Source organism: Arvicola amphibius, chromosome 2, assembly GCF_903992535.2.
Source record: "Arvicola amphibius chromosome 2, mArvAmp1.2, whole genome shotgun sequence".
Taxonomy (NCBI): domain Eukaryota; kingdom Metazoa; phylum Chordata; class Mammalia; order Rodentia; family Cricetidae; genus Arvicola; species Arvicola amphibius.
The window spans coordinates 114,422,783-114,439,973 of NC_052048.2; the positions used below are offsets into that span (position 1 = coordinate 114,422,783).

General features: G+C 44.5%; 1 protein-coding gene across 1 annotated transcript in view; it reads left to right on the top strand.

Annotated features, from left to right (window-relative positions):
• Stpg4 (sperm-tail PG-rich repeat containing 4) overlaps window positions 1-17,191 on the top strand; it is a 49,338-nt gene that overhangs the window by 12,359 nt on the left and 19,788 nt on the right. Inside the window, exons 4-5 of the mRNA XM_038320376.1 lie at window positions 2,331-2,395; window positions 2,715-2,769. Coding sequence (XP_038176304.1) covers window positions 2,331-2,395; window positions 2,715-2,769 — 120 coding nt within the window. The remainder of the gene's footprint in view (window positions 1-2,330; window positions 2,396-2,714; window positions 2,770-17,191) is intronic.

Here is a 17,191-nt window from a genome sequence, read left to right on the forward strand (position 1 = left end):
TATGTATATGGTACACAGACACATATGCATGTAAAATATTCATACACATAAAAAATCTAATAACCAAAATAAAATAATATGCGAAAAACTCCTAAAACCCAACAGTAAGAAAGTAGCTCAAGGCTGGTGAGATGGCTCAGTGGGTAAAGGTACTTGCCACTCTGACTCCTGGATGGTGTCCTCTGACCTCTGCACTCGTGTGGTGACACACAGCTGCTCATTCAATAAAAAAAAAAATGGGCCAAATATCTTAGCAGACATTAAAGAAGATATGCAGGTGGCAAACAAGTTTGTATGTCATCAGGAAAATGACAGACAAAACGTTAACCCTACAGTGTGATCCCACTGCTCCCCCAAGCCAGAACACAGGCACCACCAAGTACCAACAGCGAGAACTCTGGTCCGTATCAAGTGGGAACTCACAGTGGTGAAGCCATGTTACATGGCCAGCTGTTTTACATTCCCTACCATGAGATTCAGCCATTTCGTGCCTTATTTCCTGTAGGATTTGAAATCACATGCACACACACACACACACACACACATACACACACACACACACACCCCAAACACCAAACTCATATGCTGTTCATAGAAGCTTTACTCATTATTGTCAAGACTTAGAAGCAGCAGGATGTTCTTCAGTACATAACAAAGATGTACTGTGGTACATCCGGACAACAGAATATCATTCAGCTCTAAAATGAAGTGAGTTTTCAAGTCATAGAAAGACATACAGAAAACCTAAATATATAGTAAGTAAAAGAAGCTGATCCGAGAAGATGACATCCTGTGTGATTCTAATTATATTATCATCAGCTCGGATTGTCAGTAGCTTTTATTCCACTATTTATTATTTTCAGACAGTCTTGTGTAGCCCACACTGGCCTGACCTTTAAGTTATCTCCACCTCCCGAGTGATGGAGTGACAGGTGTAACCTCATGGGATTTGTGCTGTGCCAGGGATCGAACCCAGGGCTCTCTGCATGCTCAGCAAGCCCTCTCTACCCACTGAGCTACAAGTCCTATTCTGTAAACTTTTAGTTATTATTTTGCCTGCTCTGAGTGTTTCTATCTTAGCCTTGGGTTCTTTTGCTTAACTCAGGACAGAAACCAGGAAAGACTAGAGCACCGTGCAAATGAGGCTTTCCTGGAGCTGTGCTCATGCACAATTGGCACAAGCACAGAACTCTCCAACTGGTTATTAAGGATGCCAGGAGCAAATCTTTACGGACAAGAAGGACTGCAGGATTCTTCACACAAGATTGTCTGTATTTCAATCTTGTCCTTGACATGACAGTCTCGGCGTGTGCGTTGTTTTGAGTCTGTGTCTAGCTCACAAAAGATGGTAGAAATTCTCACAACTGTTACCTCAGAAAGACCATAATATATTGGTCAAGACAAGTTGCCTATGCCAGTTATTGCAAGGAAGTGTGGAGGAGGGACAACAGCTTCCATATGTGGTCACTCACCTCTCTAAGACAGCTTACATCCTAGAGACAAATCTCGGCAAGAGTGTTAGGGCCATTCTGCTCTGTCTCAATATGACACAGGTGGGGGAAAGCAAACCGTGGAGGTGGTAATAGCGGCTGCTGCCAAGGATCAGGAGGAGAAGAGGGCGACCAGGCAGAGCACAGAAGATCTCAAGGCAGGAGAAATTCTCTGTGTCATCTATAATGGTGTTGGTGTGTGTGTCAGCTATTGTACATTTGTCTAAACTCGCAGAATGTACAATGCCAAGATTGAACCCTTGTGTCAAGATGAACCATTATGTCATGATGAACCTTTGGGGCAAACCATGTGTGACGCGAGCTCAGCAGCCTAAGCAAGAATATTGCTCTGGTGGGGAGCACTGCTAAGGGGGAACCCTGCACATTTGTATGGCAAGGGAGCTGTGGAGAGCCATTGTACCTGCTCAATTCTATTGTGAACCAAAAAATTCTATAAACAAGGTTTTAAACTTAGGTAGCTGAGGGGCAGGCATAGTAGCACACGCTCTTAATCTCAGCCCAGTGAGGTGGGTGTGGCAGAGGCAAGCAGATTTCTGTGACTCTAAGGCCGGCCTGGTCTATACATGGAGTCCCCACACAGCTGAAGTTGCACAGTGAGATCCTGTGTTAAACAAACAAACAAACAAACGTATATGTGAAAAACAAATCTATGCTGACTGTCCAGAAGCTCTGCTTTTGAAAGTGCACCTTTCCCAGGAGCAGGGAAACCATGGAGGAAATGCTTTGTGGCTGTACTGTCAAGGGTTATGGATGAGGAGAATGTGGCAGGCACACAAGTAAGCTGTATTAATCTGTCATTGTGTCTGTCCTTCTGTGCAGTCACTTCAGCTTTGCCCAGGACAGTACGAGTTACTCCCTGCGCCTGTTCCCAAGAGTTCTTCCAGGTAAGCCCATGGAGCAACTGTGGATCCCACACAGACCTCACATTTACATATATGATTATGCACATGTGTGATTATGTACATATGTGATGACGTACACATGTGATTATGTACATATGTGATTACGTACACATGTGATTATGTACATATTTGATTATGGACCAGTACTGGTGCCTTTTGAACTTCATCATGCACCTCATGTCCAGATTAGTGTTTTAAAGAAGTTAATGAGAGATGAGAAATGAATTAGCAAAGATCTTCACCTTAAAAAAACAGATTTAGAAAACCATATTTTTAATTTTCTTTCTTTTTTTATATATAGGAGTTTTGTATTTCGTTCCGCAGTTCAAAGATTCCCACCAAACTATTTCACACCTGTAAGTAAAGCATAGAGCGTGCATGCAAAATGGACTATTGTTTGCTCCTAATGTATTATCATTTTGCTCACATAATAGTAATCTATGAATGAATGAATGAATAAGGCAGTTGATACAAGTTATACATGTTAGCTACATTCTACATATCTGTAACAAAATACCTGCCCAAAACAACTTAGGTGGGGGAAGGACTTCATTTTGGTTCACAGTTTCAGAGGCTGCGGCGCATCCTGGTGGGGAAGGCATGGCTGGGTTTATCGTGTGGAAGCATGCAACACTGGCTCGTTCACATCATGGTCATAGTCACAGAATGTACAGTACCAAGCGTGAACCCTAATGTCATTACAGCCCATGGGTGCAGAAATAGTGGCCCAGAACCAGAAGCGGGTACAGGCGTCAAAGGTTTGCCCCTAGGGACCTGCTTCACCCAGTCAGCTCTTACCTCCCAAAGGCTCCTCAGCCTTCAAAATAATGACACAAGTCTGTGGGAGCCATTGACTTTTGAGCCATAATATTCCAGTTCTGGACCCTCAAGACTCATGGCCATTTCAGAAGGCAAAATTAATTTAGTCTAACTTCAGCCTGTCCTGACCCCTTTGATAGCCTCAGCAATTCCAACACTGTTCAATGTTCAGTCTTTTTGGATGCTCAAGACAAACTCTTAGATGTGAGTCCCAGTAAGGTAAAAATACAAGTTATGTACTCTGAACATTCAATGACCGAGGAAGAACCCACTCCAAAGGGATGAGTGGAGACACGGGGGAAAATCAGACCAAAGCAAGACCCAAACCCAGCAGAACAAATACATTGGGCACATAGTGGAATCACCTGGGCTCTGATGGCCCTAGAGTTTCCCATTCATAAAGCTTTGACATTTGCAGCCTGTGTGACCTTAGTGCAGCCCCGTTGGGTGCCTGCAGGTTTCCTCGGTGTAGGCATCCTGTGTTCTTGGCATCTCCAGCATCCCGGGGCCTCTGTTGCAGCTCAGGCTTCGCTTCCACGGCTCTCTGCACAGTCCTGTCAGGGGCTACCTGCAGGAAACATTGTCTGGCCTCCCAGGCTTTTCTCTAGAACCTTGGTGCAAGCCTTGCTGATCCACCCCTTTTGCGGTCTGCATGCTCACAAAACCAGAGTCACGTGGATACTGCCAAGCTTTTCTACCAGCACCAGATGGGACGCTGCTGCCCTGGCCTCCGAGTACCTGTGTGACTAAACCCGCGGGTAGCAGGCATGCGTATGGTGCACGCACACACACATGTAGGCAAAACACTTATACACTTAAATACGTCTAAAAATATTTTTATAAAAAGTAAATGAAAAATAAACTTTGTACCCCATTTCCAGCAAGGCACTCTGACTCTTTTTAAATGGTAAGTCTTTTGAATGTGCTTTTAGTTTTACATCCTGGCTCTTTCTACAGCTGGGGTCTTGTCCCCAGCATCTCTCCTATTGTCCCAGTGGGTAGTGCATGATTTCTCCAACTGCTGCTGCTTTGTCTGTAGCACTTGCTTTGCCTATAGCTTTAACAGTATCCACACTTCTTTTTCTTCAAACTGCACATTTTCCAAAGCCTCCTGCTCACCCCTTTGCGCTCTCATTGTAAACGTAGCAAAGGTCAGCCGGTGGCATTCGTGCCACAGTCTGGCTGTTGTTTGGAAATTTCCTTTTCCTAATTGATTAGCTCATTTTTTTTTTTCATTTGGTCTCACTTCAATTTTCAGGACGTTGGAAGGACACAATAAATTTTTAAAATATTAATTTTTCTTTTGCAAAAACATAATAGAATGACCATAGTTGGATTCTTGACAGACACTTGTTCCTTCTGGAACCCGCCACTGTCTGCATGTCTGCCACCTTCGTGTCTGCCACCTTCTAGTGTTTCCAGCTCTCACCAGAACGGATCATCATGCTCTGTGCACAGATTCTAGGGCATCTGTAGCATCTCCAAGTTCCCACATTGTCTTTAAGAACCAAGGCCAAAGCCTGAAGACTGCAGGGCCTGGTTTACCTCGGCAGTGATTCCAGCTCTGGTGCTGATTTTCCTGGGAGGGGGGGATGTTGTCTATTTTTCTTTTACTTTTTATAAAAAATATTATATATATACTAAACACACACACAATGTAATTTGGAACTGTGGACTTAACTCAATGGTACAGTGCCTGTCTGGCATATGAAAGGGCCTAGCCTGAATCATCGGTACCTAAAAAGGAAAGAAAGAAAGAAAGAAAGAAAGAAAGGAAGGAAGAAAGAGAAAGGAAAGAAGAAAGAGAAAAAAGATTGATTTGCTGTACAATATCGTGACTTTAATTAATAACAATGCACTATACTGTTGGAAATTATCAAGAAAATACTTTGTTTTTATACAAAAATGATAGATAGCTAGGAGGTAATGTATTTATTAATTAGCTCGTTTTTAAACAAAATTTTATTTATTTATAGTTATTTTTTATTTACACTGTGTGTATGTGTGTGTGTGTGTGAGCACACACACTCGCATATGTTGGAGTGACCATGGAATACAGAGAAGGTGTCAGATCTCTGGAAGCGGGGTTCCAGCTGGTTGTGAGCCGTCTGATATGGGAGCTGAAAATGGAACTCAGGTCCTCCGGAAGCACAATAATGGATCTTCCCAGCTGAGCCGCAGCTGTAGCCATCCTAACGACAATTACACAATGCCAATATTACATGGGTCAGTGTAAAAAACCAGTCTTCTAAAGAACATTATTCCTTATGCAATGCCAGAGTATGACTGGTCATCAGACTGGGGAAAATGATCAAATGTGATTTCTTAAAGTATTTTTATTCTCGCTGAAAATAATACTCATATGTTAAATGTCAGTTGATGCCATAGATCATAACAAAAAACAGGGCCTTTCCCTATCTCTTCCTCCTTCTATTTCTACTTCCTTGAGGCTAATCATCATTAATTATCTTAGCTATTTCTTCTGGTATCTTCATCCATATTTCTTAAACAACTACTTTTTAAACCCTTAGGCGTGATGTCTCCGTTCTCTCTGTGTGGAGTGTGAACTTGTAGCTGTCATCACCCCCCCCACACACACACTCACACACACACACTCACACACACTCACACACACTCACACACACTCACACTCACACACACTCACACACACACTCACACACACACTCACACACACACTCACACACACACTCACACACACTCACACACACACTCACACACACACTCACACACACTCACACACACTCACACACACACTCACACACACACACACTCACACACACACACACACACTCACACACTCACACTCACACACACTCACACACTCACACTCACACACACTCACACACTCACACACACACACACACTCACACACACAACATTTGATACACTTTGGTCTTGCTTCTTGTCAAGTCATATATTCTGGAACTTTTCATTCTCTTGACACCAACAGCTGCTTTAATTTTGTTTAGTTTGTTAAGGACTCCAGCTTCACAAAACAAAACAAAACCAACCAACCAAACCCCAAACCCTAAGCACTTCTTCCTCAAAACACTGGCAGCAGACAGTCCACGGGCTGCTGTCATGTTTCCCTCTGTTGTCCTCATGCAGCATAAATAACGCCTCTCAGCCTCCTGCGCTCTTCCTGGAACGCTCCTCATCCCCACCTCGGCTGCGTCTTGCCGCATGCCAACATCTTGGTAGGTCACACTGGTTCCCCTCCTTCTAGACTTGAAGGTGGCTCCTTTTTGGAGGCTTCACGTCTTCTAACATGAGATGTGGAGACTCTGTGTCCGTGATTCTACAGCCAGATGAATGCATGAAGTAGCACAAGACACTTGACTAACATTTTTTTTTTTTTTTTGCAAGTATTCTGGAATGTTGCTTTTGTGGAGGTCCTTGCCCTGGTCTCTTCTCAGACACTACTTTATCCATTCCATCTTCTGAATAAAATCATTTTGCGGACTTGGAACATCCCGACCTTCTGAAAAGGGAAAAGAATACTTTCAGGGAAAATGTTCATAGGCAAAGAATTAGCCTGGGGCTGTGATTCATGTCTGTCCTGAACACACATTCCTGGAGCAGCTGTGGCTTTGGTTTAGGCCTATAAACTTGTAAGTTGCCTAGAGCAGAGTCTTTTGATCCCAGTCATGGAAGACAATGGCCTGTAGTGTGATCGTGCAAGCAAGGATGTGTATGAAGTGTGAGCGTGCGAGCAGGGATGTGTGTGAGGTGCGAGCGTGCAAGCACAGGATGCTTGTGAGGTGTGAGCGTGTAAGCAAGGATGCTTGTGAGGTGTGAGCGTGTAAGCACAGAATGCTTGTGAGGTTTGAGTGTGCAAGCAAGGATGCTTGTAAGGTGTGAGCGTGCAAGGACAGAATGCTTGTGAGGAGAACTTACTGTCAACCTTCTGGTGATAAATGCAAGATAAAGTCATAAACTCTTCTACTTAGGCCATTGTAATCCAGTTTCTTATCTGAAAAAAAATCTTGTGGCTGACTTATCATTTAATTTAATTTTCCTAGAAATTACTATGAAAGTTATAGAACTGTTAGGGACGCAGACCTGGCAGTATCTTCAGAAGCTAACTGCATTGGTTTCTGACTCCAGCATGGTCTTCTGTATTGGTCATAGCCTGTCTCATTCACTCCTCACAACACAAAGAGGTAGCATTTACATATCTCTATCTGGTAAGCAGAAATTAATTGTGGAAATTTATTACCTAAAATCACACGATTACTAAAGAGAGAGTTAAGACTTAAACCCAGCCCATAATGATCCCAAAAACATGAGCTGAAGGCTTTCCTGCCTAGGGAATCACCATAATCTTCAGGCCGTAGAAGCTGATCCGGGCCACAGTCCATTGGTTGCTACTGTGTTTGTCTGTCCTTTAACATTATGTGGGAGCTAGGTATTTGGAGAAGTGGAATTAGTTAAAACTGTGTACAGAGGAATTTGATCTGGAATCTAGCCCCCTCCTCATATAAAATGCTGGCCATTGAACCTTTCCCCTTGGGCAAAAGACTGGTGGAATTAGTGAAATTGCATAGGCCTACAGTCCCAGCTGCCCAGGAGGCAGGGGCGAAAGAACTGCTTGAGTCCAGGAGTTCAAGAGTGGCCTGGGTTATATAGAAAGGATATATGGGGCAAGACGTATGTATAGGTGAATGGTAGGGTATTTGCCTAGCTTGTGAAGGACCGGGGATTCAATACTCAATGTCCTTCTACCCCACCAACCACACAAAAGAAAGAATTTAAAATAGGAATGGAGTTTATCCTCTGGAACAAAACAACCACACTTGATCCCAGGAAACGCCATGCAGTGCTGAGGAACGGTCTGACCTCAGTAAATCTGTCTTAGGGCTTTATTCTATGAAGAGACACCATGACCACAGCAACTCTTACAAAGGAAAACATTTAGTTGAGGCTAGCTTACATTTTCAGAGTCCATTATCGTCATGGTGGGAAGCATGGCAGCATGCGGGCAGACATGGCGCTGGACAAAGAGAGGAGAATTCTACATCCTGACTCCCAGGCAGCAGGAGGAGACTGCTCACGCTGGGCATGGCTTGAGCATCGGAAGCCTCAAAGCCCGCCTCCACAATGCCATGCTTCCTTCAACAAGGCCACCCTTCCCAGGAGGGCCACTCCCTATGGGCCAAGCATTCAAACATACGAGTTTATAGGGGCCATTCCTATTCAAACCACCACAGTAGCCCAGGCATGTGCCCGTGCTTCTGTCAGGCAGATGAGATAAGTGTGGAACCTTAAGACAGAGTTTTGTGAACGGCAGAGGAAGATTTTCTTAGTAATACAATTGCTATCCACGGTGAGATGAGAAAGAGCTAGCTGTCAGCGCAGGAGTCTATGTCCAACCAAGCTGGCAGGCAGGTGTGAACGAGATAGAAACGTCCCCAAACATGGTGGGGCTGAGGGGAAGACGTGGTGAGTGACACACGAGCCATGCAAACACGAAGACTCAAGTTTGCATCCTCAGAACCCAGGGAGAGCTGGGCACAGTAGTGCGCATCTTCAACCTCAGGGCTCCGAAGGCAGAGTTTGGGATGGAGACTTGAGAACCCACAGAAACCTGTGAGTCGGTTTCGCATATGGGACAGTGAACAGCAAAGATGTCTTAGTTCGGGTTTCTGCCGCTGTGACAAAACACCATGACCAAAGCAACCTGAGGAGGACAGGGTTTATTTGACGTCTATTTCCATGTTACTGCTCATCACTGAAGGAAGTCAGGGCAGGACCCTGGAGGCAGGAGCTAATGCAGAGGCCAGGGAGGGGTGCTGCTTCCTAGCTTGCTCCCCATGACTTCCTCAACCTGCTTTCTTAGAACCCAGGACCGCCAGCCCCAGAGTGGTACTACCACAATGGGCTGGGCTCTCCCACATCACTAATTAAGAAAATGCCCTCAGGCTTTGGGGGGGGGGAGACATTTTCTTAACTGAAGCTCCCCCCCCCCCCATGATGTTAACTTGTGTCGAGTTGACATGATACTGTCCAGCACAGAAGAAGGTGAGGATCAGTACTCTAGGCTTCCTCTGGCCTCCACAAAACACTTCCAAACATAAAAAACACAAGACCTCCCAAACACCTTTAAAAAAAGATGCTCCAAGTGGTAAAATCAGCAAAACAGGGGGCATATCCTGGAAGAAGGCAAGGGACCCAGAAGAACAGTGAGCAGATGTGAAGCTGGACCACTCTGCAGCAAGTTGAACAATTTACATGGAGACTCAAAGCAGAGAACACCCAGGGGACTGTTGCTCAGGAGAAGGGAGCTGGAGAATACCTGACTTCATGGGGGAGGGAGAAGAAAACGGACAGCAACTTGTGCAAGTGAAAAAACAAATAACAAAAAAACAAGGACCCTAATAACTTCAAGTAAAACAAATGGCTGGGAAGAAAAAGAGAAAAGAGAGAAATCACAGTGTTCCTTAGCCCTGCCAGGGGTAATGTGCATCTAGTAAACAGCTGATGATTTCTGTGTTCCGTGGGCAGAGGGGTGAGAGCATTCCAAGAAGCAGTCAATAGGTAACTTCTCTACAACAGAAGTCAGGAAATGACAGCAGAACCACACCACTGCCCGGAGGACAGCTAAGACCTAAGCAAGTTGGTCTGAGGTTCTTTAAAGGACACGTGGGAAGCTGTTTCTGAGAGTTAGTCATGAGCTGGGGCGGCTAAGTGTGGTGTCAATGAAATTCTGCACTCACCTTGCTGGGCTCCGTGTCAGATGCTCTTAGAAAAGAAAAACAAAAACATGCCTCAGGCAATGAAATTGGAGAGGCACTGGGCTAGACTTTTGGTTTTCATTATAAGGCTTTTGCTATCAATTTTTTTTCCAAACTGTATTTATTAAATTCACCGTCTCAAAAAAATTTTTAAATTACGTTCATTCGTGTGTGTGTGTGCATGCACTTGCACATACATGTGTAAAAATTTAAGAACAGGCCAAATTTGTAGGAATTGGGTCTCTCCTTCCAACATGTGGACCCTGGGGACTGGACTGAGGTTGACAGTCCTCCCCACCCCCGCAAAGTCATCTGGTCAGACCCAAAGTGACAACTTAGTAAAAGTATGAGGATATAAAGAGAAATGAGTGGGCATCCCAGCCTTTCTGATAATATTTTGTGATAGCATGGTGACATCTTTGTGTGTTTTTCTTTAAATTTTTTATTTATTGGTGTGAGTCTGGGCGCATGAGTGCGGTGGTCAGGTGGGGGCCAGATGGGGGCCAGAGGACAAGTTCTGAGAATCAGTTCTTGCCTTCCTGGGTCCGGGGGATTAAATCAGGTCTTCAGGATTATGTGGTGAGCATTTTCCCCGAGTCATCCCACGTCTCTGTGTTTTGTAATTTGATTTTTATTTCTGAGAAGGGTTTTACTTTGTAGCCCAGGTTGGCCTTGAACTCTTGATCCTCCTATCTGAGCGTTCTGGTGCCAGTCATCTAGTCTCTCCCCGTCTTTATCATTCTTTGGCCAGTCTAAGTCTGCCAGTTCTCATGGGTCCACCAAAGGCCTTCCCTGCGCTCCTGCCATCTGGGGCTTCACCACTGCCTCCCTTTGTGGAACGCTGCATTTCCTGGTAAAGCCCACATTTCACTTTGAAGGGGGTTTGCACTTTGTTTTCAGTGAGTGATTGATGATCGTTCCAGCACAAGAGAGGAAAGCTGACTGACACGCCAGCCTGCCTGCGCTCATGGCTGCTGGGGAGATGTTTATTTTTGAGACAAATTTTCATGCAGCCCAGGTTGGCCTCCAACTTTGATGTAGCTGATGATGACCTCCTGAACTCCTGCTTCCATCTCCCAAGGGATGGGTTACAACTGCGCGCTGCCTCACCCTGCTCTTCCTTCTTGTCTTCTGTCTTAGTTCTATCGCTGTGAAGGGACACCGTGACCACGACAGCTCTTATAAAGGAAAACATTTAACTAGGACTGGCTTACAGTTTCAGAGGTTTACTCCATTATCATCATGGCAGGTGCTGGAGTAGCTGAAAAACTGATTTGGGGAGAGAGAGAGAGAGAGAGAGAAAGAGAGAGAGAGAGAGGAGAGGAGAAGAGGAGAGAGAGGGGAAAGGAGAGAGAGGAGGAGAGGAAAGAGGAGAGAGAGGAGGAGAGGAAAGAGGAGAGAGAGGAGGAGAGGAAAGAGGAGAGAGAGGAGGAAAGGAGAGGAGAGGAGAGGAGAGGAGAGGAGAGGAGAGGAGAGGAGAGGAGAGGAGAGGAGAGGAGAGGAGAGGAGAGGAGAGGGGAGAGAGAGAGAGAGAGTGGGGAGAGAGAGGTGGGAGGTAGGAGGAAGGACTTGAGGCATAGGCTTTTGAAACTTAAAGCCCGTCCCCAGTGACACACTTCCTCCAATAAGGCCACATCTTCTAATCCTTTTAATCCTCTAAAGTAGCGCTGGCTGCTCCCTGGCGCCTAGCATTCAAATGCATGACCATTTGGGAGCCATTCTTATTCAAACCATCACAGTTTCCTTTTGGGAAGGTTGTTAGGGTGCCACCATCCCTCCACGGTCAGTCACCAGGTGAGTTTTATCAGTGTTCTTCTGCTGTTGTTGATTTGTATAAACTCTATAACAAAAAGATATTAACGTATATTTTCTGAAGGTTTTTGGGGATTTTGCTTAACTCTTTAGTTTTACTCTTTAGTTTTATTTGTACAAAAGGTCAAAACACAAAATTTTTATGTCAGCAAAATACTGTTACCTCCTGGCCCAGAGGCCTCAGGGAATGAGAGGGTTGGCTTTGCTACCCACACCCGACTCTTCAGACAGTGTTTAGATGTGTCAAACAGAGGGATAAAATCTATTTCTTTCCCTTTTTAAAACTACAGATTTAGATTTAAATGTTCTTTAATTTCCTTCTAAATTTTAATTTTTTTAAAAAGACAGAATCTTATGTAGTCTTGGGGTTGGCCCAGAACTTACTATGTGGACCAGGCTGACATCAAACTCAGTGATCCACCTGCCTCTGCCTCCTGAGTGCTGGGATTAAAGACATGTCCTTCCACACCCAGTTTATAAAACATTTAACTCTCTAATTCTTCTGAAATGCGTTTGGGTCTAGTTACATGGTAAGGTCACAGTGCCACCTGAGCCCTGTTGACTCAGCACAAGTTACCGTCTTGTGTGTGAAGCCTGCGGTCACCAGAAATACGACCTGCAGACCTCGGGCAATCCAGCTCAGACAGACCTCAGCCGGGTCAGCTTCTCCTTTTTAGAACAAAGTTAGGCATAAAATATGCTTGCGTGGCTGTTTCTCCTCTTGACGTGGTTTGTTCACTGACTAGGGATTATATTCAGCCCCTAGTAAAGCTAATTGGAGCCACAGGAAAGCACAGTAGATTATTTTACGTGATTTTATTTTTTTAAATATATAATGAGTGAACTTATTCTGTTACCATCGCAAACTCATGAATACATTGTACAGCATATTTGAATATGCTTCTGTAAAATTGCTAGGCAAATTTTATCCCGATTTCTGATTTCTTTCTCCTTCTCTTGTCCACACTGCCAGCCCTTGCTGCTGTGGCACTGCCCGCCTCTTCTGTTTGTTTTGAGACAGGGTTTCTCTGTGTAGCCCTGGCTGTTCTGGAACTCAACTTTCAAGTCAAGTTGTACAATTGTTAGGAAAAGGTTTGCGAAACATAAAACACCATGTGCCTTGGTGCCATGAAGCCCGTGTCACAGGCTCAGAATGCTGTCTGTCAGTAAAGAACATGAGTCCACAGCTTTAAACTCAAAACCAGGAATAAGAAAATGCTTATGCCCTTCGAAGGCTAGCCAAAATCCTACATTTGATAAAATATTTTTAAATGCTTTACTTTTTCATTTTTTTAATTTGATGTGTATTGATGTTTTGCCTGCACATAAGTCCTTTTCCATGTGTGTGCAATACCTGTGAAGGCCAGTAGAGGACACTGGATCATATAGGACTGGATTTGCAGACAGCTGGGACTTCCATGTAGGTGCTGGGAATCGAACCCAGGTCCTCTGGAAGAGCAGCCAGTACTCTTAACCATGGAGCCATCCCTCCAGTCCCTAAATAGTTTAATTACCATATGTTAATGACACATAACAATGGATTTCATGATGACATTCTTATACATGTAGAGAATGAACTTTGACCCATTTGTCCCCTTGTCCTCTGTCCACTCCAGCTCCTCATGGCTGCTGTCCCCACCCACCAGCCCCACCTTCCACTTGTCTTTTTTATATATAAAAAACCATGTTAATGAGGTTTGTTTTGTAGTTCAGTGGAGTTGGGGCCCTGGGTTCAATCTTTAGCAGCAAAAGAGAAAAAGTATGGAAGCAAGGAAAGAAGTGAAGCAAGAGGGAGGGAGGGAGGGAGGGAAGGGGGGAGGGAGAGAGGGAGGGGGGGAGGGAGGGAGGGAGGGAGAGAGGGAGGGAGAGAGGGAGGGAGGGAGAGAGGGAGGGAGGGAGGGAGAGGGGGAGGGAGGGAGGGAGGGAGGGAGGGGGGGAGGGAGGGAGGGAGGGGGGGAGGGAGGGGGGGAGGAAGCTGAAAAGAAAACAAAGTGAATTGACTTTGAACTTGAAAACCAAAGGCATCCAGCATGGAGAAGTCATTCTCACTGTGCTCACATGCATGCACATGCACATACATAGACCACACATGCACATACAGACATACAGACACACAAACACACACACACACACACACACACACACACACACACCTGTTGCAAGTTTCTTATTCTGTGTCAGGGGATTCAATAGGTAAATGCTTGTATTTCATTCCCGAAGTGTGGGAGTTGCTCAGAAGTAGTATTTGAGAATTTGGTTGGAAAATGTTTTTTAACCTCAAATCACAGATATAAGATTGTGCACCTATTGATGGTCTAATTGTTAAAATAATGACCCCTAATAGATCAGTGTGGTTCTTTTGTCCCAGATAAAGAGGGTCTTGAAGTATGTTTTTGGGTAGATGTCAGGGGACATGAGCAAAGGGCCTTTTTTCACCCTCAGAGAGATGATCATGTTTTGCTGTTGGCACTGTGATAAAGACCAAACACTACACACCCAGGACTAGAGGAGCAGTTCCTTAGACCAAGATGTCTCTAGAGAAACACAGCACTGAGACCATGTCATCACAGCCAGGGACCTGAAGGAGGCCACTGTTGGTCTCCATGGGAGCATCTTCTCTTTAACCATGTCATTGCCTTTACAAATGACCTAAAGAAAAAAATTCATAATTATATTCCATCCTGACTGCTTCAGAATGTGGGCATACTTAACAGATATTCTGACAACTGTTTTGGACATGTGGAGCTGCTGATAGCTTTATTTAGTATTCCTGTTAGGGAAATTGGGGGTAAGGAAACTTCCATTTTTCTAAAAAAAAAAAAAAAAAAAAAAATCCTTACTGCCCACTTGGCATGCGGGCTGCAGCAACTCAGAGTTTCTTTTGTATGCCACTGTAGGAGTGCATCAGTGCAACCCTTTGCAAAACTTTGTGACCAAGCCAGCAGTAGTGGCACACACCTTTAATCCCAGCACCCGGGAGGCAGAGGTAGGCAGATTTCTGTGAGATCGAGGCCAGCCTGGTCTACAGAGGAAGTTCCAGGACACCCAGGGCTATATAGAGAAACCCCGTCTTGGAAACAAGCAACCAACCAAACAAAAACCAACAGCGAACTGTGACCAGCACTAGAGAGACAGCTCAGTGGTTAGGAGCACTGGCTGCTCTTACAGAGGACACAGGTTCGGAGCCAGTACCCACACAGAGGCTCAGAACTGTAACTCCAGTTCCAGGGCGTCTACACAGTATTCCAGCCCACCCCCCGGCACCAGGCATGCATGTGGTTCATGTACATAAATGCAGACACCCATATCTAACCACACACAAACAAACCAACTTGTGAGAGCAAGGGTTTAGCTCAGTGGTTCTCAACCTTCCTAATGCTGCAACCCTTTTAATACAGTTCCTCACGTTGTGGTGACCCCAGCCATGAAATATTTCATTACTATTTCACAACTGTAATTTTGCTACTGTTATGAATCATAATGTAAATATCTGTTATGTAGGATATTAATCTGTAACCCCTGTGAAAGAGTCATTTAACAGTCCAAAGGGGTCATGACTCACAGGTTGAGAACCTCCAGTTGAGCTTGGGAGGGCTTGGATTTGATCCCCAGGACCAAAACCCACACAAAAGCAACCTCACTAATCCCATGTATACAATCCTTCTCTCAGATACAGAAATAGCCAATCATACAAGTATATTATCAAGGAGCTGGGCCTGGTGGCTCATGCCTGGAATCCCAGCACCTGGGAGTTGGAGGGAGGACTATCAAGAGATTAGGCCAGTACTGGATATATCAAAGTCCCAGACCATCCTAAGCTAAATAAGAACCTATCTTTTTCTTTTTTTCCAAGACAGTGTTTCTCTGTAGCTTTGGAGCTTGTCCTAGAACTCCCTCTGTAGACCAGGCTGGTCTTGATTTTTTTTTTTTGTTTGTTTGTTTTTTGTTTTTTTTCGAGACAGGGTTTCTCTGTAGCTTTGGAGCCTGTCCTGGAACTAGCTCTTGTAGACCAGGCTGGTCTCGAACTCAGAGAGATCCGCCTGCCTCTGCCTCCCGAGTGCTGGGATTAAAGGCGTGCGCCACCACTGCCCGGCCCAGGCTGGTCTTGAAATTACAGAGATCCACCTGCCTCTGCCTCCCAAATGCTGGGATTAAAGGTGTGTGCCACCACTACCTGGCAAGACCCTATCTTAAAAGAAAACAAAAATGAAAAGGAAACCAAAACCCAAATACACCATCAAGGAATTGTTTATAATAAGTCGGTTGCCAGAAGGAAGGGATCAATCTTTAAAGAATTTTATGTATCCCCCAAATGACTGCTTGTAGTTGTTATAGTGATTACCGTAAACATTATAAAATGGCATCCCAAACTTTGATGTATTAATGTACAGTTAAAATTCCAGCTTTCAGGAGTCAGAGGCACAAGATCTCTCAGGACCAGCCTTGTCTACATCATGAGTACCTGGCAGCCAGGATTTTGTAGTGAGACCCTGCCTATAAACAAACAAACAAACAAACAAACAAACAAATGCTGTGGCCAGTCCTAGGGATATGGTGGCTTAGCAGTTAAGAGCACTGGCTGATCTAGAGAACCAAAGATTGATTCCCAGCACCCACAACTGTCTGTCAACTCTGGTTCCAGAACTCTGGTGCCCTCTCCTGGCCTTCACAAGTACCACATGCACACAGTGCACACACACATACCTCAAACACACATATATACATGTAAGTAAATCTTTTTTAAAAAAGAAAAATGCAGAGAACAAATAATATACAAATTATGGAATTAATGTGGAAGAGATTATGTATATGAAAAGCCAAGAAATATGAGCCAAATTGCTTTCTCTGTTACTGGGAAAGTCTATAACTTGGTAAAATGGTTGGTTATTTTGCTGGCACCGCGGAAGTCTATGACTTGGTAAGATATTCCACTATTGTGCTGCCATTGTGGTCATTATGTAACTCAGGGAGGTGGTTATTTCTTTTCTATTGCCTTATGGTTTTTAAAAATACAATTTTTGAGGACAGAAAATAGATAATATCTTGTTAGTGGAAACACATTTGATGTCAAATGACCATGGTTTCTCTATTGCTGTTGATCATATTTCCAGTCCTTCCTGTAGTTCTTGAACTTGACAGCCCTCTGAGGAGAAAGGAAGGGATTGGAGAACAGGGAAGAGCAGAGACAAGTGATAGTTTCATGTGATCTGTGTTGAGAGCATGTCCCGGATGTGAGTACCTGAGTGTGGCATCCTCCGTATTAAAGGAAGCTGGCTCATCCCAGGTGTTCCTGGATTTAAGGAATGAGTTCAATTAAAAACTGAGCTGGCAGCTTGAAATTCCACGGGGCACAGAAGGTAATTAATAAGCATGGTCAGATTGAATAAAGTAG